The 27,350-nt window shown below is 35.6% G+C and overlaps 1 protein-coding gene across 1 annotated transcript in view; it reads right to left on the reverse strand.

Annotated features, from left to right (window-relative positions):
- Positions 1 to 23,443: 23,443 nt before the first annotated feature.
- Positions 23,444 to 27,350, reverse strand: part of LOC128869262 (tau-tubulin kinase homolog Asator-like) — a 59,734-nt gene continuing 55,827 nt past the window's right edge. Inside the window, exon 7 of the mRNA XM_054111800.1 lies at positions 23,444 to 23,497. Within this exon, the coding sequence (XP_053967775.1) occupies positions 23,480 to 23,497 (18 nt within the window). The 3' untranslated portion in view covers positions 23,444 to 23,479. The remainder of the gene's footprint in view (positions 23,498 to 27,350) is intronic.

Below are 27,350 nucleotides of genomic sequence, written 5' to 3' on the forward strand. Positions count from 1 at the left end.
TGTTTGGAAATGTGGATCGATGGAATAATAATCAAGTTACGCCATCTGTTGTAAAACCGAAACGAACTTATTCATAGTCCTATTAGCATAATCTTAAGCAAAATTTAATGTTTATCTAGCATAGGTTAGAGAACAAAGAATTCCAATACTAAAGTAAATAGTTACTTATTGTTTAAATTTAACAGATTGTAATTTAAAAAGGGAAATAATAAAAACAAAAAAAAACTGATAGTAGGCAAATAGTTAATTAGTATATTACTTTACGTATGTAGTTCTTCAATTGATAAACATATGCATATATCTTCAAGGTAAGAAACTTACTCTGAAATCAGAGTATTTGAAGGCTAGTGTACACATTTGAAGGTTACTGTACATACAATGCTGTGCCTATGAATGTGCGCCGGATTTCTTGATAAGTTTTACCGTAATATTTTTTGCTGTGTCAAGTGCACATACATACATACAGCATATATGTATATGTGCGCATATGTATATAAATTCAAGTATTTAAATTTGCATATGCCATCTTTCTGTGTGCCTGGTAATCAATCAATTCTCTATGAAGGATTTGATTTGGTTTGAAGGGAATTCAACAAAGTTTTACGGAAGATTCCTTAGACAGATTCAATATATGTATGTATGTAATTTTGGATAGTTTGCTCTTTCTAAGTCACTTTTGAACTTAGCATATGTATTTGTTTTCTACGATAAAGTGCCTGTAGCTAGCCCTACAGCGTTAACATTTTTTCTTCCTTCATACAAACGAATTTTACTCAACTGCTGTTTAATTTGACCAATTGAGTATATTTCTGTTAACTTTTGGTGGAAAATATCTCTGTGGTGAACTCCGCGCGCAAAACGAGTACCCCTCCAAATTCTATGCGTTCCTGTCATTGAGACTTCTCTATACATTAACGTTCTCTGGAAGAAGTGTAGGCGAAAGCAATGGAAACAACCAAACGCAAGAAATTATAGGCACACACACATACTTTCTTGCCGCGGCGTCTTCCGCATAAGAACGGATATACACTACATTTGGGGGTTTTATATTAATTTGTACTTTCACAATTTAACACACTGCACTTCGTTTTCATTAGTTTGTTTATTTTAAATCTCACAAGTCATAATATTAACAATATTGAAATTTTACAAGCACGTAATTTCTCCTCCTTTTATTTGTTTTGTATGTTTGTTTTATAATAGGAAGGCAGCTGATGTCAGACTTGTCAAAATCACGAAAAATAAAGTAACTGTTTTTATTAGGCTAAGGTACTCAATTCGCATTGGTTAGTGCATTAAGTGGCCTGAAATCGATGTAAATCCTGTCCTCCAGGTTTGACTTCTTCACAATAGTAACTAACGCCGTCGATTTGCCGTAGCGGCAGGACAAGGTGGGGAACTTGTTGCATTTGGTACTGTCTGTTGCGTTATGTTGAGGCTTTGAAAATTTTCTGTGATATGCCAATATTCCTTACAGTTAAACAGTTACAGTATTTCGTGTACAACCGTCCAAATTCTTATTAACTTTTATGTTGATGTTGGGTAGATTTAATAATCTCTGAAGGGATGATAACAAATCTTTGCACGTTTGGAATCTCATTGCCTTGAGAGTTCGCATTTAATTATTACCTTTTAATTCCACAGTACTTTACAAATTGATTGATTTTTTGATTGATTGATTTTTTACTTCGCCCACTAATATTTAACATTGAATAGTAATATTTTGTCTATGTACGGACATCTGTATGTACCTCGGCTATATTCATTGTAAACGCAAAATCGAGTTGAAATGAAGTTACAAGTCTTGATCATCGTCATTAGATTGGCGGTGTAGATGCGGCTGACAAGAGAATCGTCTTGCGTTCGATTTGGCTCTGAATGCCCTTATGGGGCAAGCGTCAACTTTCCCATGGTGCCCTGAAAAAAAAAAAAACTTAACTACCACACCTTTCAAGTGGTAGCGGGAACTCGAATCCGAATGCCAAAGCCATCCCTCTCAACATAGAAGCGGGCGAAATCGCCCCAGGAAGATAACCACGAGGATCGAAGTCTTTAAGGGCGATAAAGCGTAGGACTCTGGTGGGAATCCACTGGGACTGCAGGGTATGATTAACGCAGTTGTTAGTTGGGCCGCGGATAACGGTCTATCGGCAACTCCTCTCAAGATGGAGCGCATCCTATTGACGAGGATAAACACCCATGGCACAACTTCCCTCAATAGAAAATTTGAATTCATCCCCCTGGTGACTGGTCAGTATTCAACCCCGCTTAGACCGAGCGGGACAGTCTCCACTCCCATTCCATCAAGGGAAGAAGGCACATCATTCAGAGAAAGGGTCTGATTCACTTGTTCGCGAATGGGTAGAAATTGGATGGGAAGGGGAGGCTGCCGAATATTCTGCGAGGAGCTACCCATCAGACTCAGGCTACCAGACCGCTGCAGTGTGCTCCAAGCAGAGGTAGCCGCAATCAGAGAAGCAGCGCTGGTTGGTTACTCCCTTGTATATTAACTGTCACGGAAGCAAATACCTCGAAACTGGTCGGAAAATGTGTCTTCACTTTCCATCGCTTCCGAATTCTTTGATATTAGTCTCATTTGGGTGTCTGGTCACAGTGACATTGCGAGAAAATGCGGGGCGAAAGAGCTAGCTAGATCTGTGGACTACTCTTGGAAAGCCACCACTCCACTTAACCATCGCACTGCCCGCGAAGTATGCATACTGTAAGACTCGGCATCACTTCGTGTCCTTTTTGCTTTAGCTGTCCCAAGCTGTTCTGCTCTCGTGAGACTAAGCGATCGTTAGGCACCATACTTTTTACTAACTATTTTGCTACGCCCATTGATATAGCAAACAATGATACAAGCTACCTGTCGAAATTCAACAATAGTATTAAGAGGTAACACACAACCGCAGTTTAGTCATCGTTTTGTCCTCAACACAACCTAACCTGACCAACGGTGAGAAACATAGCAAAACTTCTAGTTCACACCAGCCGTATGGTTTTTATAGTTGTTCAACTTTATTAATAAACTGCTATGAAATCTAAGGTCTTTTTTACGGATCAAAATCAAAATCTGATGATGTGATGTATATACAAGGTGAAGTCCGAAATAAACAACAACAATCCGCCGAATAGGTAGAAGTCACAGGGAGTCATATCAGGCGAATACGGTGAGTGATTGATGGTTAAAATGCGATTTCTAGTCAAAAAACCAGTCCCAAGAGTGGATCGATGAGATGGTGCATTATCATGCAATAAGCACAAGTTTATTCCATCACGGTATTCGGGGCGAATTCGACGAATGCGATGCAACGAACACTTCAAAACGCTAAGATAGAAAATTACATTGACGGTTTGGCCCATTGACTCGAACTCCTTGTGGACAGTTCCCTTGGAATCGTAAGAACAATTGAGCATCGACTTCTCCAAACGCTATTTTTTGGGTGCAGGCTCGTATGGGGCCTTCCATTCGGCACTTTGACGCTTAGGTTTAGGTTCATGTTGGAAAAACCACGTTTCATCACCAGTTACAATGTTGTAAAGGAAGTTCTCGTCTTTTCTCGCCTCTTTATTGAGATCTTTTTATTGTTGAATTCTGAGGAATTTTTGGTCCTCAGTTATCTTGTGCAGAATGAAACGTGCATAGACCTTTCGTAAGTCCAAATGAACAGTTTAAATGCGATAAATCGATGTTTTGGAGATATTCAACTCCGATTCCATGAATTTCAACGATGATTTCGGTTCATTTTTGATAAATATAAGAACAATTTGGATGGAATTTTCGGTGATTAGTGATTTTGGCCGCCCGTATGTTAAGGGGTTATACGCAGTTATGACTTTCAAAAAAATCGATTTTTTTTATTGCATTTTTGTAATGTACATATATTCAAAAGTATACGCACGAAATTTGAAGTAGATCTAAGCAATACTTTCGGAGTTATACCTAAATATGTAGAGATGCCTCGGCACGTTTTAAGGTAGGTATTGAAACTTTAAACGTGTTTTTTTCAAAACGGCATTTTTCAAGTCGGTGTACACGATATCTCGAAAACGGCTTGTTTGATCGGTCAACCGTTTTAACTCAATCTTTAAAGATACATTTTCTAGTAATTAATCGTTCCTTTTGTAAATCTGATACTTATTTTCCATTTTATAATCAATTTACGGCCAAATTTTAACGTAAAAATCGAAATCATTTCTTTTAAAAGCTGCCATTTTGTGAAAATTCACTATTTTGATTAGCCGAACGATTAATTACTAGATAATCTAATATATTATTGTAACAAAATTTGTTTGGTTTTTTGATTTCAGATAATCCAATCCTGAGTTACGATGTACACCGTAAATCGTCTTTTTTTAAAGGAGGTTCCAGAAATCGCCTGCAGCGCGCTCTATAATCAACATTTTCATAAATAAAAAATTTTGTTACGTTCTTGAAGGATGCTTTTAGAACCGCCAAAAATTTTCAAATTAAAATATTCTGAAGTTTCTTCAGGATAAGTCCTTGACAACCCGTCTTTTATTTGCTTCATAACTGCGTATAACCCCTTAAATTGTCACTTATGTCCCCACAAGCATCTCTGAAACGTGTAAACCACTCATGAACTCTGGCACGAAATCGACAATCATCGCCATAAATTTGTTTCATCAATTCAAATATTTCGGTGAACGTTTTACCGATTTTAAAACAAAACGGACATTAACTCATTAACCCGAGAACACACACCCAGAAAATACCACGTAAACACACACCCGGGATACGTTTGTACCCGGGACCTTATTTTGCGGTTTTTTTAATGCTTATTCAACCGATTTCTATGATTTTTTTTTTGAAATGTATATTTTAATATATAACAAGTATTTTGTCTTTTGTTTCATTCGAATATTCCTACTGGTTCCAGCGATATGGGCAAATAAAGTCAGGACATGCAACAGTGGATTTTTGTTTTTGTTGTTGTCCTGATAAATGCAAAACAAAATAATATAATTTATAATAATATACTTAGAGTAACAACGAATACACATTTTGGTTTTTATTTCATTGAAATATTCTACCTGGTTCAAAAGATATGTGCAAAAAGGTCGCGCAAGGTATGGGTACGTAGGTAGCAAATACACTGGTATAACTGGTTTTTGTATTTTATATGCAGCTGCAAGAGTTGTTTTCACACGAGGTGTTGTTATAAATGCTGCCTGTTGATATTTTCATTATTGTTTTGGTGCTCAAAAGTGTAAGAAGTGAAAATATAAGTGAAAATAAATATAACTGAAACTATAAACAACTGGATACGAAATGACTTCAAGAAGAAACGAATATTTATCAAGTGCAGCATATAGAAGGTAAAAAATGTAAAATAAGCAACAATGTAAACATATACTAATTTTTTTTATTATGCAGGCTAACTGAGGAACAGCGAGAATCATATATACAATCTTTATTTGATGAAATTTGTGACGATGACGCTCCCTATGACTTTGACTCAGAAGATGAAGAAGAAATTCAATTCAATGACATTGAAATTGCTGATGACGATGCTGAAGTTTCGCAAAGTGCCGCAGAAGTATTACCTGATTATGCGGACTATGAGGATGATGAAGAAGACGATGAAGAAGAAGATGTAGAAGAAAATAATGAATTACCTGCTAGTGGCGAAAAATTTGTTGCACGTGATGGTACTGAGTGGATGAAAGAACCAAATGTAAGTCGTCAGGTACTCAGACAAAATATTATAAGAGAACGTTCTGGACCAGCTAGATGCATTGAAATGTTGTCAATAGAGCAAACATTCAAATGTTTCATGAACGTTGAAATGGCTGATATAATTATTCGCCACACAAATAAGTTAGCAAAAGAAACTTATAATGCTTACAACAATGCGCATCTAAACACAACTCCTAAGTCATGGACGCCTGTGTCCATAACAGAGCTGTATGCATTTTTTGGCATACTTATTATGACTGGTGCGAACCATAGCAATGGAGAACATGTTCGAGAATTATGGAGCGTCAAAAACTATCCTTTATATCGCGCCACAATGGGAGTCAACCGTTTCTGTTCGATATTGCGGTTCCTAAGATTTGACGATAAACACACTCGTGCAACACGCTTACTAACTGATAAAGCAGCACCGATCAGTGAGTTGTGGACGATGATGAACAATAATCTTGCTGCACATTACAAGCCCAGCTCATGCTTGACGATTAATGAACAATTATTTCCTTACCGTGAACGCACACGGTTTACGCAGTACATACCGTCAAAACCTGCTAAATATGGTGTCAAGGTTTGGTGGATTTGCGATGCCACAAATGCATATCCACTGCATGGACAAATATATACTGGCCAAGCAGAAACTGGTAGGGAAACGAACCAAGGCGAACGAGTGGTGAAGGATTTGTCTGCCAAATACCAAGGAAGTGGCCGAAACATTACAATGGACAATTTTTTTACGACCTTGCCAGTTGCAGAACTGCCTCTCACCTGGAAACTTACGATCGTTGGAACTTTGCGCAAAAACAAATCATATATTCCTCAAGAAATGAAGCAGAACAAAAACAGGACAATTGGTTCAACGACATTTGGCTTCAAAAATAATGTGACAATGTGCTCTTATGTTCCCAAAAAAAATAAAGCAGTAATTTTGCTTTCGACCATGCATAATGATGCTGAAATAGCTGACAGTGGGAAACCTGAAATAATTGAATATTATAATCGTACCAAAGGTGGTGTTGATTGAATGGACCAAATGTTTGCGGAATATCCAACACAAAGACAAACAAAACGATGGCCACTAGCGATGTTCTTCAACATGTTGGACATTACAGCTCTTGCAGCCTACATTGTCTACGATTTGAATAACCCTATGTTGCCTTGGAGAACAAACAACAAGCGTAAGCAGATCCTGCGCAGCTTGGCTGAAGCATTGTGTATGCCCATTATTGAAGCCAGAGCCATAAATCGTCAAGTGACGCGAAATTTTTCGACTAAAATTGCTATTGAAGCATATTTCAACCGAACGCTGGAATCAATGGTGTCAACAGCAGCATCAACATCTGCCGCAGCGCGCACGCCAAAACCTGTGTCCGGATCTTGCTATTCATGTTACGCACAAGAAGAAAAACGCCGTAGAAAAACCAGAAAGCTGTGCGTCAAATGTAAGAAGCCAATGTGTCTTGAACATTCGGTCACATCAACAAATTGCTCTATTTGCCATGATTTTCCTTAGATATAAGATGCATTTTTATAATTTTTATAATAAAAGTCAATAATATAATGTGTGAAATGAATATTTTTAATTTCTCAAATAAAAAAATTATATAAAAAATGTTTCTTTTTTTATTATTATGAGGATTTTTACTATTGAGGTACAAACGTATCCCGGGTGTGTGTTTACGTATATAATGTGTTTGGAAGGCTGTAACTCCTGAACCAATGGTTCGATCTGGTTCAAATTTTGAATTTGAACTCAAAACTAAATAATCTTCCTAGATCCGAAGTTAGCGGTATAGAGGTATAGCGGTTCAAAAGTTACGACACTTCAAAGTTGAAGTGGATACATTTGTACCCGGGTGTGTGTTCTAGGGTTAATATATTAATTCAAATACCAAACCAAAGGAATATATCCTGCGCGGTCGGTGTACAAAAAGTCGTCTCGCGAAATTAAAAACATTAATATAAAAAACAGACAAACAAATATTCAACAATCTAGTTTACATATGTACATATGTACAGTTTGTCAAGAATATCTTTGCATAGTGAAGAAAAATTTAATATTTTAGCTTTGATGGAGAATTCCAACAACAAATAAAAAAGCAAACAAAAAATGTATACACACATTCCATTACTGTACTTGTCTACGACTATTAGGCGTCAACAGTTATTAAATAAACACACACATTACAAAAACAACAACAAAAAAAAGATGTTTACTCTATTTAAAAAATGTCAAAGAAATCTTTGCATAACTGGTGAAAACAACAAAAAATGCAGTTATATTATTTTCCGCGAATTCCATTCATTTGGGTTTTTTTGCAAATGGTATGGAATGTGGAAAATTATTCTTGACAAACTGCATATACATATAAATCAAAAAAACGGTGCAGTGACAGTGAGCTCCCGTAAACAAAGCCTGCAGCAATTAAAAAACTAATTAACAAAATATTATATATTAAAAAAATATATATAAACAAAACAATTAAAAATCGTTTACGAAGGGGAATTTTAATATATCTGTAACGTTGAATTGGAACCGCCATTTACCACTATCGAAGGGCGTCGCCGTTATAGGACATCGTGGGAAGCGGGAATGACCTGCAACTGCATAGCTTGCAAGAGGGAAGTCGAAGTTGGAAACAAACCAATCTATATTAAAGGTATTGAGTGCGAAAAATTGAAGCATACAAAAAATTGGTAGTAATCATCTCACAAATTACAAAAGCTTCAATTATTGGCATCTCTTGTATCCACTTCTCATTATATGCTAATAAACCACATATATATAAACATAAGTACATATCGACTTATGTATATATACATTAGGGTGTCCCAGGCTACAAGGGGGAATTTTTTTTTCGGAATTTCAATACGCATACCCTTTATATTTTTCCATTTGACTCTAAAAACCTAAATATAAAATATTATTGAGATCGGATGTCATTAACCCGTGCCGACTTGATGTCAAACTTTAAGTTTAAAAGTTAGTATGAAAGCTATAGGCTCCCAATAGAGAAAAGTTTAATTGAATTTTTAGATTAATTAAATAATTAAAAATAAAACACATATTTCGTATTTATTTTCTTTTTATTATAAAAGGGACATCAATCATCGAATTTTCTTTTCAAAGTTTGTTTTTTACAGTCGGGATATACCTGTCTGTGTTCTTGTACGCAACGTAATAAAAATTGTTTTTGCTCCTCTTGAACAGTGATCAAACCATGGAAGTCTTGCATTAACTTAACCGCTCTTTCTTCCGTATCATTAACTGCTTTCAGTCCTAGCAGCTTCTTTTTAGCCTGTAGAAACGAATCATCATTTGACCACGAAGAGGGGTCAGAAAACTGTCGGCAATCTGGAGTCGATTAAACAGGAACTTGCTTTTGACAGAGACGAAGTCATCAATGTTTCTCTCTGAAATTAAAACAGATAGATCAGTTATCAATTATGCCTATTAGCAAACTTAGTCATAGAACAAAATCAAAGCTTAATTTACGTACCAAAAAGTGGGCCACAGAGTTCTTCTTTGGATGCAATGTAACGTTTATTGTGGGCTGTTGGGTGTTCTCTAGTTAAGTTAGCAACCATTTTTACTTTAGTTTCTAGATCGACATCATCATCAAATAAAGCCAGAATAGATACTTCATCTGTCAAATACTACAAATAAAGGCAAAACTTCTGGAAAGCTGCTTTTGAAATGCTTTTGTCTATTGTTTCGTAATTTTTCATGGCCTTCAAAAAACACAAATCCTGATACGGCGCATTTACTGCTAAAATACATTGGAGCCAGGGTTTTACGTAGGATGTCACGATGAACAGACATACGTCCAACAGAGCTGCCTTATCCTTGTTTGAAATTCTGAATTGAGAGCTAAGTAACGATATTTTTAATGAATAAATGGCTCTCGCCATCCATCGAGCCTGGTGCATAGCACCTGGAGGCCGAATCTTATGTTTCTTCTCTGAATCTCCGCCAAGAAATATAATTGAAAGCTCAATTAATTCACGATAGTCATCTCTAACGATTTCTTTGGTTAATTCAGTTTTGTAGAATTCTAGCAGCATGTCAATTTCCGAAACATTAAAACAAGATAGCTTTTCTGTACAGCTTTGTTTTTTCTCGGGATCGATATTTTTCCAGTTTTCTCGGAATTTCTTGAATAATGGGATGTCTGGGCTTGTAGTTACTTGACTTATTTTTGCTTGAAACACGCCTTTAAGTACAAATTCGTAAACGTGATCACGGCAAGCAAAAATAAGCACTTCTCTACCCAGTTTTTGTTCGAGAAGTATACATGCTCCATTTATGCGGCCTGTGTTAGAAGCAGTAGTATCACAACAGAGAATCTTTGTCTTCAAGGTTCCAGTTCGTAATAGCATCCCAAACTGCGTCTGCCTGTTCCCTTCCTGTCGAGCTATCCAATTTAGGAATAGCAATAATTTGTTCTTTATTATCGTACGTAATAACTACCGGTAGGCGTTCTTCTTTACTTTTACGTGAATCTAGAGCTGGCAACAGTTTTCCGCCCCAGTGGACAGTTACCGTGTCCGGGACCTTGTTTTGAAAATCAATTTTTATAGCTTCAACCCGTTCTTTTCGCATTTCCGTACGAACTCTCTGGATGGAAAACTGGTTTATGGGGAATTCATCCGTATTGTGCCCCAGAGCCTCAATAGTAGCTTCATTTATAAAGACAGAATCCCTCACACTTAACTGACACCTGTCTAATGCGGCAACTAACTTGGGAGTTATAATATTTTTCCGCATAGAAGTTTTATCGGGCTGAGAGGAGGCTTCTCCTGCGCTGGGCCTATTTTCTTCTAATTCTATTATTTCAGAATCAGAAGATGACTTTTCTAGTGATGGTTCGCAAGATGATGTTGATGGTGCTAAGGATGAAAAATTTTTAGCACGTCGCTTTTCCTCCTCGATGATTCTAAGGCGCGTCCTTTCCTCTTTTTTTGTTAGTTTTTTGTCCACTCCGGCTAAGTGACCGGGCCGACCTGGTTCTCTTTGGCGTTGCAAGAAGATCTTATCTTCATTTATTTTAATCGATTGAAGATCATTGGCATGTGCGATGTCAAACAAATTGTTTAAGTTTGAAACAAACTCCTGTCGACGCTGTTCAAACACTTCTTGAGTTTTTTTTGCAATTCTCTCCAAACTTGGTATAAGTTAACTAGATTCTTAACACAGTTAATATAGATATTGATCTGGTCGGTATTCGTGCCTTTTCCCAATAAATAATACACTCACGAATTGAGAGATTTGCACTTTCATTGACCCTTAAGTTCACTTCACGAATATTATAGAACAAAACTGCCAGTACTTGCCCGTTAGAGGGAAATTTAGAACCGGTGATTTGATGTTTTACGTCCCCTATTAAAAATATCTCCTTTTTGGAACTTCGTAACTCCACTGACATGTTGACTACAAGAAAAAAACGCGATTACTAATAAAACAAACAAGTAATTACACGCAATCAATCCAACACTTCGCGCGCGCCGTACTATACAAGTACCGTTAGGTTTCCGCGCAACTCGGCACGGGTTGCCGTGATTCTAAATAGACGAAACTTTATTTTTAGATGTTTTGAGACCATTCAAACAAAATAAGAGGGTATGCGTTAAAAAAAAAAACACTTTAATTTTTTTGGGACACCCTAATATACATACATCCTGTCAAAATATTAACGGGAATTGTTCATTTAAAAAGCGCGCGTTACACATATGGTATGTATGTGTATGTCTAAATTTTTTTTGCTGGAATGTTGGTACAACTGTCCTCTATAGTGTCGCAGAGTTTGAGTGTGATCTGTCAATTAGCTTGTTTTTGGCATTTAATTATATCAGTCCACCGCACTATGGATAAAAATATCGAACAAAGAATTTGTGTTAAATTTTGTGTTTTGAACGGGATTTCGAGCGCCGAATCATTGAAAATATTGCTGAAAGCCTCTGGCGAGTGTGCTTTATCAAAAACACGGGTTTATGGGAGGTATGCGAATTTTGTAGAAGCCCGAGAAATCGTGGAAGATTTGCCCCGAACTGGTCGCCCATCAACGTCTTCAACGCAATAAAACGTCGACAAAGTCAAGAAAATGGTGTCATGGGAAACCATCATTTAAGTTTGAGGGAGATAGCTCGTGACTTTAGCATGTCTCACGAATCAATTCACAACATTTTACACCACCAGTTGGGCATGAGACGCGTGGCTGCTCGACTCGTTCCGAGAGAGTTGAATTCCTTTCAAAAAATTCATTGGAAAAAAGTGGCTGTAGACATGCTTGAGTAAGTGAAATCAGGCCCAACGTTTATCCAGCACATCATAACAGGTGATGAGACGTGGGTATATGAATTTGACATGCAAACCAGTCAACAGGAGGCTGAATGGCGCTATCCACATGAGCCGAAACCCAAAAAACCAAGTCAAAGTCGGTCAAAAGTGAAAGCCATGCTACTCATTTTCTTTGATTGTCATGGTGTTGTGCACTCGGAATTCGTTTCAAATGGTTCTACGGTAAATAAAAAACATTATTTGGAGTTATGCGACGTTTGAGAGAGAATGTGCGTAGGAAACAGCACAATTTGTGGAAAGAAAACTCATGGATCTTGCGCCATGATAACCAATCATCTCTGAAGGCTCATATTGTGAACACTTTTTTGACCAAAACCTCGACCAATATCATTTAACAACCCCGTATTCACCGGATTTAACCCCCTGTGACCTTTTCCTTTTCCCAAAACTTAAATTGCCACTCCGCGGACGCCGCTTTGAGTCGATAAAGGCCATTAAGGAGAATTCGCTGAAGGAGCTGAAGAAGATCTCTTCAAATGCGTTTAAAGGATGCTTTCATGACTGGACTAATCGTTGGCATATGTGTATTGCTTCGAATAAAGCCTATTTTGAGGGCGACAAAATAAATGTTGATGATTGAACAATTATTTTGCGCGTTATTGAACAATTCCTGGTACTTTTTTTACAGAATGTATACTGCCTATGAAGTGAAAGTTACAGTAGGGCACGGGGTAGAACGCGTTTGTCATCACTATTTGTCAATTTATTTTCGGGATTTTTTATAAAAAAAAATTAAACTAAATTGCGGTTCGTTAGTTCAGCCGTAATATTTTCGATACATGTAAAAAAAAAAAAACATTCGATAATACAAATTTTTGTGTGACCTATTACTCAATTGTTCGCTACTTGTTCTCGTTTTCGTTGGATATGGTGAAGTCGCAGCTATTATTTATCGCTTTCGCTTTCATGCTAACAATCTTTATATATGCATATATATATATTACTGTTTCTCGCTTTCCTCACCATTAGTTAATATATTTACTTTCATTCGTTGACTCTATTTCTACAGCAATATGCAGCTACCGTTTTTCTTATTTCTATTTACTTATCATTTACCTACCTATACTCTCTCTAACTTTCCACTTAATGTTATTTCATTTTCGTTATTCTTCTAATCTTAATTTTCAGCAGTAATATAAGGGTAGAAATTAAAAAACAACGACTTGAATTGATACATCGGACGAGTGCGGTTTCGCAAATATTTAATTTCGTAAATTTTGCGCCCCCAAAATAAATTTTTATTAATTTAGTATCGTTACAAACTAGTGTCGATTTTTCAGAATGTGTTGGCTTAAGTTTGCATGAGCATTTGACTATGAGAAAGCTCTGTTCAAAGTGGTCACTTTCAAGGCAACGCACTGTGCCACAAGTCAATCAAAACAATGACAAAACTAAACGAATTCAACTTCGAAATGCTCCCACATCCAGTGTATTCTCCAGATTTTGCTCCCTCCGACTACTGACTGTTCGCAGATCTAAAAAAAATGGTAGAAATTTTCTCGAATGAAAAGGTTATTGCTGAAACTGAGGCTTATTTTGAGGCAAAAGATAAACCGCCCTACAAAAGTGGTGTTGAAATGTAAGAGCGGCTCTGGAATTATTGCGTTGCTCTTGAAGGAAATTATATAATATATGTATATGTATATAATATAATTGGCGCGTTCACGCTTTTTGGGTGTTTGGCCGAGCTCCTCCTATTTGTGGTGAGCGTCTTGATGTTGTTCCACAAATGGAGGGACCTACAGTTTCAAGCCGACTCGGAACGGGAGATATTTTTATGAGGAGCTTTTTCATGGCAGAAATACACTCGGAGGTTTGCCATTGCCTGCCGAGGGGCGACCGCTATTCGACCGAGATTCGAACCAACGTTCTCTCTGTGAATTCCGAATGGTAGTCACGCGCCAACCCATTCGGCTGCGGGGGCCGAGGAAATTGCATTGATCAATAAAGTTACATTTGAACAAAAACAATACGTGTTTTCTACTGGTTCTTTTTAACATGACCATTAGTAATATACGTATTTGGGCTGGTAGTGTGGACTCTTTGGCCCTTTTTGATCACGAAATATTAATCTGACAATTAGAAGGCAAAGCGACATCTGGCGGAAGGAACATATACTGTAACAAATTGGTTGCTGTACGTGCTAAAAAAGGTGAAATATCATCCTATAAAAGGCTGATGCCGAAACAATTTAATCCTGAGAAAATAATAGATGTCCAGCTGTCCCCAAACGGGATCTGTGTACAATCACAAAATGACCAGTCAAAGGTAAAAGTAAGTGACTTAGACGTTGAACCGCTGAAATTTATAATAAAAGAAAGCAACAAGGAAATGATTAAAACGCTAAATGATTTGTTGAATGAAGTCGCGGAACTTAAAAAATAACATATTGGTATGAAGCAAGACATTGAGAAAATAGACTCGAAAACAGATGGGACGAAGAAGACTGCCACAAATAGAAAGCAACGTAGAAAGAAATAAATTAATTTGTAAAGGCTTAGGCAAATATATTACATCAAATGAAGCGGAAGTAGCTAGAGTATGCTCAGAAATATTGAAAATAAAACCAACATTAGTGCAATCAACTAAAAAGATTTTCGAGCAAAATGGCAATTGTTGAAGTAAATTCTGAACAAGAGTTGGAGAAATAGTTAAAAGTACACACAAACTAGCTGGTACATCAATCCATAGTGAGAGATTTAAATATAGAGCGACAGCAAAACAAGGCAGTTGCACAAAACATGAAGTTAAACGAAGTTGTTAAAATGAAACAAGGAAAAAATGCTGTTCTGCGGTCAGGGGGACGTTAAAGCAGTATGAAACGAATTAATAATGGAGATGATTTAGAGAATATTGATATAAATTATAATATAGTAAATCTTATTTCTTCTTCGGCGGCGGTACGCAAAGAACAAAAAATATTGTTCCATTGCATGCCGGATTGTTTAATAGTGCTCTCCGAGAGCAGGAGTGAGAGTATTCTGGCTCGCGGAATATTTTTGGACCTTTGCAGGTTGGCAACGGCGAATATCGCAGGCGATGGAACAATGAGCTGCTTGAGCTTTATGACGACGTATGTAGTCATAGCGCAGCAAATAAAGATCCAGCTGGTACGTGCTGAGTCATGTCGAACGAATTGATATAAACGTATAATGTATGGCGCTGATAAAGAATTAAAGAAAAGGGAAATCCAGTATAATCCTATAAATAAAAACGGAGTAGATGTTATGAGAACCAACATAAACGACAACTTTTTCTCGTTCATACCTCTACATATCCGGGCAGCAGATTGGCACGAAGAAGCATCAACGTTAAGGGAGTACTTGAAAGAAAGCACGGAGAAAAATCTTTGCATAATGGGCGATATGAACGTAAGGATATATGATGTTCAACAGCCTCTGGAAGATATGCATATATACATGCAGCTATGTTTGCAGCAGATACGGGAACGAAGAAATCAAAAGACACTTTACTAAACAATAAAGGGGAAAACTATGCAATGATTATGGACTTATTATGAGGAGGGAGCAATAACTTTTATAGGGGCAACGGGAAACTCGCTCAATGATTTATGTGCTGTATCGTTAGAAAGCTAGAGCTACGTTGAAAGATTTGAAGTTGAAAACAAAACATGGTCCGACCACATGCCAATTAAATTATTTCTATTCATTCAGCTAAACATATGAACTTATTACACACGCTAAAGTTAAACATAAGGCAAATAGATATTTACGAGAAGAGCCTAAATCGAAGCCTTGTTAAACTAATAAGCAAATAACTCAAAATTAAAAAAACAAGTGTATTTATACTATACTACAAAGCTATAATACTAAGAAGCTGTCCTTTGAGTATTTGAACGAGTTTAGAAAATCAAATAATATAACAGACAAACAAAAATACTTACGCGGGAAAGCAGAATATATAAAAACTTATTCGAAGATGCAAGGAGAGACTACAACGAAAAGTTATTTGCCAAAATTGACATAACATCAAGCAGAGAACGATAATGTATAGAAAGTCTCACGAGCCACGAATTGTGTGAATTGTGTAAAGTGATGCAGGATCGCCATGTAATGCGAGGCAGGATCGTCAATGTGTAGGTGCTATTATTTCATGGAAGAGCTTTAGGGCAAACCTGCCGACTAAAGATTCCTTTGTAAATAAAGGATTTATTTTTTTTAGTTAGGGCAAATAACTGCCTTCCAACTATCAGGTAGAGACTGAGCTGACTGAGCTGCCTTCTGATAGAATGGCTTTATTTTTATACTTTCTTTTTGCCTTGTCATCAATAAAATATACATATTGTAATTACAATCAAACATTGTTACAAGTAAAAATCAATAACAAAATTGTAAACACTTAAAATTACTATACAAATGAAATTCTGCTTAGGTTGACTTAAATTTTGTTCAGGTTAACTTACTTCACAGTGAGCTATGGCTTTGCTTTGGAGTGGGGTATCATATGACAAAAAAATGTATTTGGTGTGTGCCATGTGTTTACTTATGTTTCGGGTTTCAAAAAAAGGAAAAGAATTTTTGTCATTGAAATTAAAGAGTAGAGTAAATTGAAATGAAAAGAATTGTGTCATTGAAGTAGAGCAAGTTGAAATTAAAAGAATTATGTCATTGAAATTGAAGAGTAGAGTGCATTGAAATGGTTTACATAATTTGAGTTTGAGTATTAAAAATATATTTAAAGAATTCGAAAGAAGTTTGAAAATGAAGTGGAGGTACTCTACAATTGTCAAAACTGAAGTGAAACCGCGAAGACTTTCACCTCGTCCAATTCGACATAGGTCCTAACAGAGCTGATTATAGTGAATTCTGTATACATAAGTACATATGTACATTGGCTCTGCTCAGTTTTTGGCTTCTGCATGAAACCAAATTGCTGACGGTATTTGGCAAGGCATTTGCATGTGCGTTTATTTGTTCCTTGGGCAAACGAAATTGTATTCAATTTACGTTTTATTACAGGGAATAATATAGGTATGCATTTTCAAGATGGTATAAAACTTTGAAATTTAAAATAAATAAACGAAAAATTCAAAGAAACCTATTTGCATATGAGGCATTCTCTGAAAAAAAAGCCACTTGAAAAAAAAAAGTTCTTTATTTTTTTTGGCAATAATATATCTTATAGTATATGTAAAAACTAAAATAAAAAATATGGTTTTAGGTCCGTGTAATGCGGGTTGCCATACTGTCAGGGGTCAAAGTTTTTTGCAAAAAAATTTTCGAACCGCCATAACTTTTAAACGAATGAACGGATTTTAAAACACCTTAAGACTCTTTTGTACAAAATTTCTTAAACTTTAAAACTGTGTATCATAAAAAATTTTTAAATTAATATTTCATTGAAAAAAATTAAAAAAATATTTTTTTTTGAATTTTTAACCACTTATGCCCCCTTCGATTTTTTTCAAAAATACCCCAAAATGTTCCTTATTTCATCACCTTTTTACCCCCCAAAGGGAATTTTGGGACAGCAATATTTGTATGAGTTACAAATAAAAAACCAACTCAGTGCAACGCTCTTAATCCAAGGAAATGCTCTACTATCATCCCTACTGCATTATATTATTATCTTTTTCCATCATACTTTACTAAATGTAAGAAAAATTATTATTTAGGAATTTTGTAAAAGAAATTAAAGAGATTTCATGTCCATAAATGGAAAACAAAGTCCTTAAAATTGTCCAATACTGATAATTGTCCAATACTAACTACATAGTTTAAATTGGAGAATTCAAGTACCCTAAAATTCCGCTAGGTGGCTATGCTGTATGCCTTCTTACAACCGAGTTTATTCACGCGTATTATAAGTACCGTGCCTAACAAAGTATAACATTTTCTACGATTATCGCATTGAAAGAGTTTTCTACAGTAAGTATTTTTTTTTTCACTACTTATTATATGGTTTTTTTTTAATTATGCCTTTACTAAGTGCTATAATCCTTTTCAATATGAATATCATAAAAATAAGAATGTACGTAAGGTCAATAGTGGAAAAATTGTTGGAAAAAACGTACCTCACAGTTTGTATTTGTGTGATAAATGTCGTAAACAGCTTGTGAAAGAAGGTTGGCCTAAAGTTACTGGTAAATGTAAATCTAAACCTAAATCTTCTGCATCGTCTACAGATTTAAAGAATTTGGAAGAATTTAAGATTGAGAACGAATTTGAGTCTGAGAATAAATCTGAATCTGATTGTGAGAACGAATCTGATTCAGATTTTTCTTTTGCTAAAGATGATAAATCTACTAATAACGGTAATGATTCCGCTGATTTGTTGCAAATTATTGAAAAATTAAAAAATAAATTCAATGATCCACAGATTAGTAGATTTGAAAAGTATGAATTATTAAAACTTGTACCAGATTCATGGGGAGAAAGAAAAGTAGCAAAGATATTTGGATGTTCACGCCAACTCGTCAAACAAGCAAGAGAAGGAAAAAGCGATAAAATTAATGGAAATTCATTATCTGAAGAAATTAAAACGTTGGTTATTAGTTTTTATGAAAAGGACACAAATAGTCGTCTTTTGCCAGGTAAAAAAGATTTCGTTCCTGTAAAGCAATCCGATGGAAAACGTGTTCATGTACAAGAGCGTTTAATTTTATGTAACCTTTCGGAACTTTATTATCTTTTTAAATTAGAACATCCGAATTGTAAGATAGGATTTTCCACCTTCGCCCGATTGCGACCGAAGCATTGTGTTCTTGCGGGATCATGTGGAACACATTCGGTTTGTGTATGTACTTACCACGAAAATGTGCACTTAATGATTGACGGAGCATCTATACCTTCTTTGACTGAATCCAGTGTTTTAAAACTTACTTCTTATAAAGATTGCTTAAAAATCATGGTCTGTGAAAATGCGACACCTCAATGTCATTCTGGAGAATGTAAAAAATGCGAAAATAATATTGATATTATAAAAAACCATTTAAATGAGATTTTCGAGTCTAACGGAATTAATAAAATTGAGTTTCAAATTTGGGAAAGCACAGACCGTTCAACGTTGATATTTCAAGTTCAGGATAGTAATGAATTTGTTGAAACTTTGTGTGAGAAATTGACAGTTTTGAGGAATCACGATTTTATTGCTAGACAGCAAGCAAGCTATTTAGAGCATCTGAAAAAAAATCTAAAAGAAGGAGAATTGCTATTATTATGCGATTTTGCAGAGAATTATGCATTCGTTGCTCAAAATGCTGCTCAGTCATTCCACTGGAACAACAATCAAGTTTCCATTCATACAACTGTGTACTATTATGTTAAAAATCAGAAACTTGAACATAACAGTATAGTTGTTCTTTCTGACGATCTCACGCATAATACTGTAGCTGTGCATGCATTCCAGAAGATTCTTATGAAACATTTAAAGGAGCAAAGTTTATCGATAAATAAAATAATATATTTTACTGATGGAGCAGCACAACATTATAAGAATCGATTTAACTTTGTTAATTTGTTGAATCATAAGAAGGACTTTGGAGTGGATGCTGAATGGCACTTCCATGAAACTGCCCATGGGAAAGGTCCTTGTGACGGTATTGGTGGAAATTTAAAAAGATTGGCAGCTCGAGCGAGCTTACAACTTCCACCTTCCCAACAAATTTTGACAGCAGAAGCTCTTTTCAATTGGGCAAAGAAAAATCTTGAACGAACTTTCGTGTATTTTTCTTCAAAAAAAGAACAAAATGTGCTCGAAAATTCCTTGAAAGTCAGATTTTCTTTAGCAAACAGAATTAATGGTACCCAAAAGTATCACGCATTTATCCCTATCGGTAACGAAGAATTGTTATTAAAAACATTTAGTTTCTCTGAAGAATCTGTAGTTTTTCCACCAAAGCGTGGACGTAAACGCAAAAGCACATGAACATCAAGTTAAGATTCAATATACATAATTAATATATTTTACTTAAAAAACTAAAAAAACAAAAAAATAAATAAATAAAATGAAAAAATAAAAAAAATAAAAAAGGGATTAAATGTCTGCTACGTCCACGTCGTTAATCCTGGGTTACGCTAAATGCAGATAATAAAAGTCCATAAATCAATGATTTTTCATCATAGCAACAGCTTGAAATCTAAGGAATCCTGTTTGCTTGTCTTATTTTTTACTTCCTTTTCACAGCTTCTGATAAATTATTGCAATTTGTAGTCAAACAAATAGATTGGTTAGATTGAGACCGTTGCACTGAGTTAGTTTTTTATTTGTAACTCATACAAATATTGCTGTCCCAAAATTCCCTTTGGGGGGTAAAAAGGTGATGAAATAAGGAACATTTTGGGGTATTTTTGAAAAAAATCGAAGGGGGCATAAGTGGTTAAAAATTCAAAAAAAAAATTTTTTTAATTTTTTTCAATGAAATATTAATTTAAAATTTTTTATGATACACAGTTTTAAAGTTTAAGAAATTTTGTACAAAAGAGTCTTAAGGTGTTTTAAAATCCGTTCATTCGTTTAAAAGTTATGGCGGTTCGAAAATTTTTTTGCAAAAAACTTTGACCCCTGACAGTATGGCAACCCCGCATTACACGGACCTAAAACCATATTTTTTATTTTAGTTTTTACATATACTATAAGATATATTATTGCCAAAAAAAATAAAGAACTTTTTTTTTTCAAGTGGCTTTTTTTTCAGAGAAAGCCTCATATACATATACATATATATATATATATATACTAGCAAACCCGGCCCGCTTCGCTGGGCACACTAAAATAGAATAGATATGGTTTTCATATTATTTATTTCTTTCTAAAAAAATTGTTTTTCCACGAACACATAATTTCATTTGAACATTCGGATTTCACATTAAATTCTCACATTTCGTAAGAAATTATTCACTGTTCCAAAATCCACTCCAAAAAAATTCACAAAAAATTTTTACACTTTGCTCCTTATGGCGTCCAAATCAGAAAGAAATATCGACACATTGTAACTCACACTGTCAATTTGACAGTTCAGTTCCGCCCCAAGCGTTAAAAAAGTGAACGACATTATGGCTGGTTCAAAACAACGCTTTACGCGTTGCCGGTGTTCCGAATTACAACCAAACTTAACGAAACCCATTTTCAATACTTACTTAACAATGTGTGTAAGTTTGGTTTAATTCGGTGCAAAGACACGTCGGGTCCACGTTTTAGCATATATTTTGAGACCCTAGTCATCAATAGGTATGAAAATTACCCCGTATTAAGGCACTTATCAACAGCTTTCATTTGATACCCATATTGTACATACACAACCAAAGGTTACCCGGGTCCACGTTTTGACATTTATCTCGAGACCCCAGTCACGGAGCGGCATGAAAAATACTCTGTACTAAAACATTCACCAACAGCTTCAATTTGATATCCATATTGTACTAACACATTCTAGGGTCCACGTTTTGGTCTCTATCTCGAGACCCTAGTCACGGAGCGGCATGAAAAATACTCTGAACTAAAGCATTCACTAACAGCTTCCATTTGATACCCATATTGTACATACACATCCGAAGGTTACCCGGTCCACGTTTTGACCTATATCTCGAACCCTATCCACCAATAGGTATCCAAACTATACGGAAACCATCTTCAATACCTACTTAACAATGTGTGTAAGTTTGGTTTAATTCGGTGCAAAGACACGGCCGGTTAGCGAACACACACAAAAAGTTGACTTTATTTTATATGTATACTAGCGTACCCTCGCCCGCTTCGCTAGACGATAAATTCAATGATTTGCTGAAAGAGAATAAAATTAATACGAAACAAAGCAAATTCTTTGATACAATTTCATTCGAACTTTATTGTAACACTTTTTGGTAGACAACGTTTTTGGTTTTTTCATCTTTCGCGTGAATAATGACGATGGTTTGCCAACTCGTGAGCAAGCTACATACAATTGTCCATGAGAAAAAATTGGGTATTCTAAATTAATACCGCACATTTGTAGAGACTGTCCTTGCGCCTTATTAATTCTCATAGCGAAGGCAAGGCGAATAGGGAACTGCAAACGTTTGAAATCGAATGGTAAATCCGCCGGAATCAGTGGAATTCAGGGTATCAAAATGTCTTCTCCTTTGTACTTCCCTTTCAAAATTGTTGCTTCGATAACGTTACCCATTAGCTTCTTCACAGCGAGTCTGGTACCGTTGCAAAGTTGGGGCACATTACTATTGCACAGCATAATAATCGGTGCTCCAATTTTTAATCGTAAATTATGAGGTGGTAAGCCTGGCAAATCGAGTGAGTTTAAGAATTCAGTTGGATAATTTACGACCTCATCTTGATCAGTAATAGTGTCCATTGACTTATACGCAACTATGTCACCAGGTATTTGATCTAAAATAGCTGAATTTATATCATTGACGTCCTTTGACCAGAAAAAACTATTTTTTTTTAATTTAACGTTTTTGAGAAAATTTTGTTCTTGAAAAAATTTCATACTTTTGTAAAAGTTTAAATTGATTTGTTAAAAAAGATTTTTTTCCGCTTTGAAAAACACCCCCTCGAAAAAATGTATTCTCTATTAATAGTGGAATATGAAATGCTTTGAAAACACCATTTCTTTTTAATTTTGTTTGGTTTTCAGAAAATTTTGTTTTGAAAAAATTTCATACCCTTGAAAAAGTTTTATTTTATTTTATTTGTTTAAAATTTTTGAAATTTTTTTTTTTTTGTAATTTTAGAAAAACACCTCTTCGAAGAAATTTCTTTTATCTTTTTGAGGAAAATTTGGTTTTGAAAAAATTTCATGCTTTCGAAATTTTTTTATTTTACTTTATTTCTTCAAAATTTTTGAAAACAATTTTTTTTATAATTTTCGAAAAACACCCCTTTGAAAAAATGTTTTCTATGTGTCATAGTGGTATTCCATTAACTTTTAGGATTATAGTCAAATACTTACAAATATCTACGCTTTCACAAATAGCAACAATAAACAAATTTCCTCAAAACCAAAAAATTTACTTTTTTTCTAAAAAAATTCTAAACAAACAACGTAATAAATTTAGAATTTTGTGTTCACGAAAAAACAGTATTGTTTTTATTGTATTAACTGAAAACCAAAATGTTGCAAAAAATCAAAACAAAACTAAATTATTTTTTTGTGTTCATTTGGTCCATATGTTCCATAAAAAGTTGATATGGTAAATAATATGCAGGGTCTGATACACGCAAATTTCCATTGACCATTATAGTGACAAAATTATCGATCACCAATTCCAACAGGATTTCAAAATCAGAGTTGGAATGAGTTGTTGTGTGGTGTACTTCTGAAAAAATGAGAAATAAACAAAATAAATCTAAAAATTCGAATTCTAACTTTATCTTGTGTATGTTCTTATTACCTTTGAATTTTTCCAATGAAGCACCATTCATTTTAAATTTTCCAAGAATTTTTTTTATCATTTCGCGTTTCTTTCCTTTTTCATTCGATTCCAACATTTGTTCATAGCCGAAAACATCGTTTGCAAACGCATTCATTTCCATATAGAATTGGTCAAAGAAAGCATTGCTCAATTGAATTGAAACATTATTTTCATAAATACTTAGGACCTTAACTAATGCACCTTGGGACATACCTAACGCAGATATTCATCGCGACCTTACCATCGATACTATTGATGAAACAATACAAAGCGCTAGCAGAAGACACATAAATAGACTATTAACGCATACAAATCCTATGATGACTACCAAATAAAGAAAAATCTACCCAAAGTCGGCTTAACCATCAAACACCAACAGATCTTGCAAAATCCTTGTAATCAATTGTCAACTAATCGTATATGTCATTGTTTGTTAACCACTTGTTTTTAAATAATATGTATATATTTCTTCTAAATGAGCTTGGGGGCATTGGCCCTTCAATATCACTCTCATTCCATCTTTTTGTAAATCAAATTACTTATTGTCTAACGACAGGTGTAATATTTTATGGAAGAAATAAAAAAAAAAAAAATTTTCATTCGAATCATTTGAAATTTCTGTATACAATAACGAAAAATTCAAAAAAAGTTGTACACATAAAATGAATGTCGATTCGAAACTTACTTTAATCTAAGAATCGAGCAAGTTTTGTTTTGTACAATATTTTGATTTTTTCTTTTTTTTATATGAAGAAAATATTTAAAAGAAATTTTTTTTTGCTAAAAACCTTCCCCTAGTGGATCCCTATAATATGAAAAAAGAACGAATAAAATTGGCCTCGTATCGGCCCAAAAAAATGCGTACAAACGAACATCATTTCATTTTTATATATATAGATTAGATATATGGGAAAACTAGGTTCAACTGCATCTTTAATAAATGTATGTACACATTTGTATGCACTGAAGCAACTATGACCTACATCACGAGGCATCGCCTTATTATACTTCTATATATATATGCATATAATCGGCGCGTACACCCTTTTTTGGGTGTTTGGCCGAGCCCCTCCTCCTATTTTTGGTGTGCGTCCTTATACTTACATATATTAATTAGGGAGTAAATACCCGAATGATCGAATTCCTGCCTAACAAATGCTAAAACAATTCTCTTTTGCATATGCATATATTTACATATTTGTATGTGCGTATGTACACTTGATGCCCTAGCCTATGTAAGTACATATTTGTATTCTGAACTTCCAGCAAAACAATGCTTATTAATATACACATATGCATGTACATACATATAATCGCACGCACAGGGCACTCACTTTATTCCTCTAAATGTGTATGTTGCCCAAAGCTAAAATGCTATGCCTAGCGACTACAAGAACAAACTACATTTATAGGCGCAGCCGTAGCGGCCACGTTTCTCGATGCCATGGCGCTGAACAAGTTCAAATATTGTACAGCGCAATAAAAACCAATTAACAGATTAGTTGCTTATATTTCTGAGCAAAATACTTTCATTCATAAAACGAGCCGCCCATATGCCAATTTTTCTCAACGGTGACCAATCTTTACGTCTAAGATTGAAGAAATTAAATCAAAATAGTCAATGCTGGAATATTTCTTACAGAAATATTTGCCAATATTTGGTGAAACGTGAATTTTTGTCATATCGAATGGTCGCGGCTCCGTATATGTGTTGGCACCCATTTATTTATGTAAATATGTCTTCTAAATGCTCAACAGCCGCAACTGCTGTTCGTCAAGTGCGCTCATGAGCGTACAGTAAGCTGCAGAAGACAGCAACAAGTAGCTTATAAAAGAGTTATCTCCCGGATATTTCGATAGTAGGAGAAAATTTTGAAACAATTATTTTGGCTAGAATTTAGTATAGTGCCGATCGCTTTGGAAAAAACGGTAAAAAGGGGGTGATAGAGGGGTGTATCCTCATCTTAAAACTGAAAACAGAACCTGCCGGAGGCTTATAGTTTTTAAGTAATTTAATGTTAAAGTTCTATAATTTAGCGAAAAGTTGGTGTTGCCATACACCTGAAATGAAAACGAAGTTCGCACGCAGGGATGTTCAGTGGAAGGTTCATTGTAAAACTGCAGTATTTTTTGCTGTAATTTAAAGTTGAGAAATGAATTTGAAAATAAAAACATACAACTCATTTAAACTTAAAAACAATGATATTAAGCGTATCACAAAAAATAATAAAGTAATTAAATTGATTAACACAGTATTTTTGCGTGGAACTCTTTATCGCGTAGGCGGCCTTCGGCCGCGCTTCAAAAAAATAACCCTCATCAGTCCAACTCCGGCTACGCAATCCACAGTATTTTTGCGTAGAACTCCTTTTCGCGTGGGCGGCCTTCGGCCGCACTTCAAAAAAATAACCCTCATCAGTCCAACTCCGGCTACGCAATCCACAGTATTTTTGCGTAGAACTCCTTTTCGCGTGGGCGGCCTTCGGCCGCGCTTCAAAAAAATAACCCTCATCAGTCCAACTCCGGCTACGCAATCCACAGTATTTTTGCGTAGAACTCCTTTTCGCGTGGGCGGCCTTCGGCCGCGCTTCAAAAAAATAACCCTCATCAGTCCAACTCCGGCTACGCAATCCACAGTATTTTTGCGTAGAACTCCCTTTCGCGTGGGCGGCCTTCGGCCGCGCTTCAAAAAAATAACCCTCATCAGTCCAACTCCGGCTACGCAATCCACAGTATTTTTGCGTAGAACTCCTTTTTGCGTGGGCGGCCTTCGGCCGCGCTTCAAAAAAATAACCCTCATCAGTCCAACTCCGGCTACGCAATCCACAGTATTTTTGCGTAAAACTCCTTTCTGTGTTAAAACCATTGAACCCAAAATTAAAACGTCATATGCGTGTATGTAATAAGGAGGCACAATAACCCCGACCCCCATGATTAAGACTAAACTTAAGAACTTATTTTTTGTTTTCATTTGCAGGCATCCGGCAACACCATACTGTTGGCATTCCAATCTTCTTCTTATTCGCGCTTAAAATTGGAATGTGATTGCATAGGCAAATGTATTTGCATTTAATTTTAATAGATATAATTAAAATATTAGCATAAAAATCGGTAAAAACACGCGTGTGAGTGTATATTTGGTGATTTATAGTGAAATGTTAAAAAATATAGAGTGTAATGTGGCAAATTATACTGATGTTCCCAAGGGCATTTTGAATGTAAATAATTAAAAAATTATTATTTCCCGATTAATTTAAAGTTATAAAGAGTGTTCCTTAACACCTCACTAACATCTCCACCAAGTTTCATTAAAAAAAACATTATAGTTTGCCAGAAATTCCAAGATCGGCACTGTTCTAAACTCCAGCCATTATTTTATGTTCTGTGATATATGTACATATATACAACCGCTATTGCAACTAAAGTACAGAATCGCAACAAGGATCTCAAGTCGCTCGCCGGCAGCACTTGGGGCAAAGACAAGGAAATGTTACTGTCGACTTTTAAAGCAATAGGCCGACTGGTTCTAAACTATGCTGCGCCTGTCTGGTCGCCTGGAACCAGTGATTCGCAGTGGACGAAGCTTCAGACCTGCCACAACACTGCATTAAGGACCGCGACAGGATGTCTTTTGATGTCATCTATACAAAATCTACATGATGAGGCCCTAATGCTGCCTATTAAGAAGCATAACAAATTGCTCAGTAAGCAGTTTCTGCTAGGGTGTTACCGCCAGCCTCACCCATGCAGACACCTGCTCGAGCCTAAGCCACCTCCCAGGCACATCAGGAGTCATCTCCTCAACTACGCGGACGAGATCTCAGACAAAACCAACAGACAGCTACTGGATCGGACAGTGTACAGACAGGCCATAAACGACATTCATTGGGAGACTCTTACCACCGTC

Source organism: Anastrepha ludens, chromosome X, assembly GCF_028408465.1.
Source record: "Anastrepha ludens isolate Willacy chromosome X, idAnaLude1.1, whole genome shotgun sequence".
NCBI classification, from domain to species: domain Eukaryota; kingdom Metazoa; phylum Arthropoda; class Insecta; order Diptera; family Tephritidae; genus Anastrepha; species Anastrepha ludens.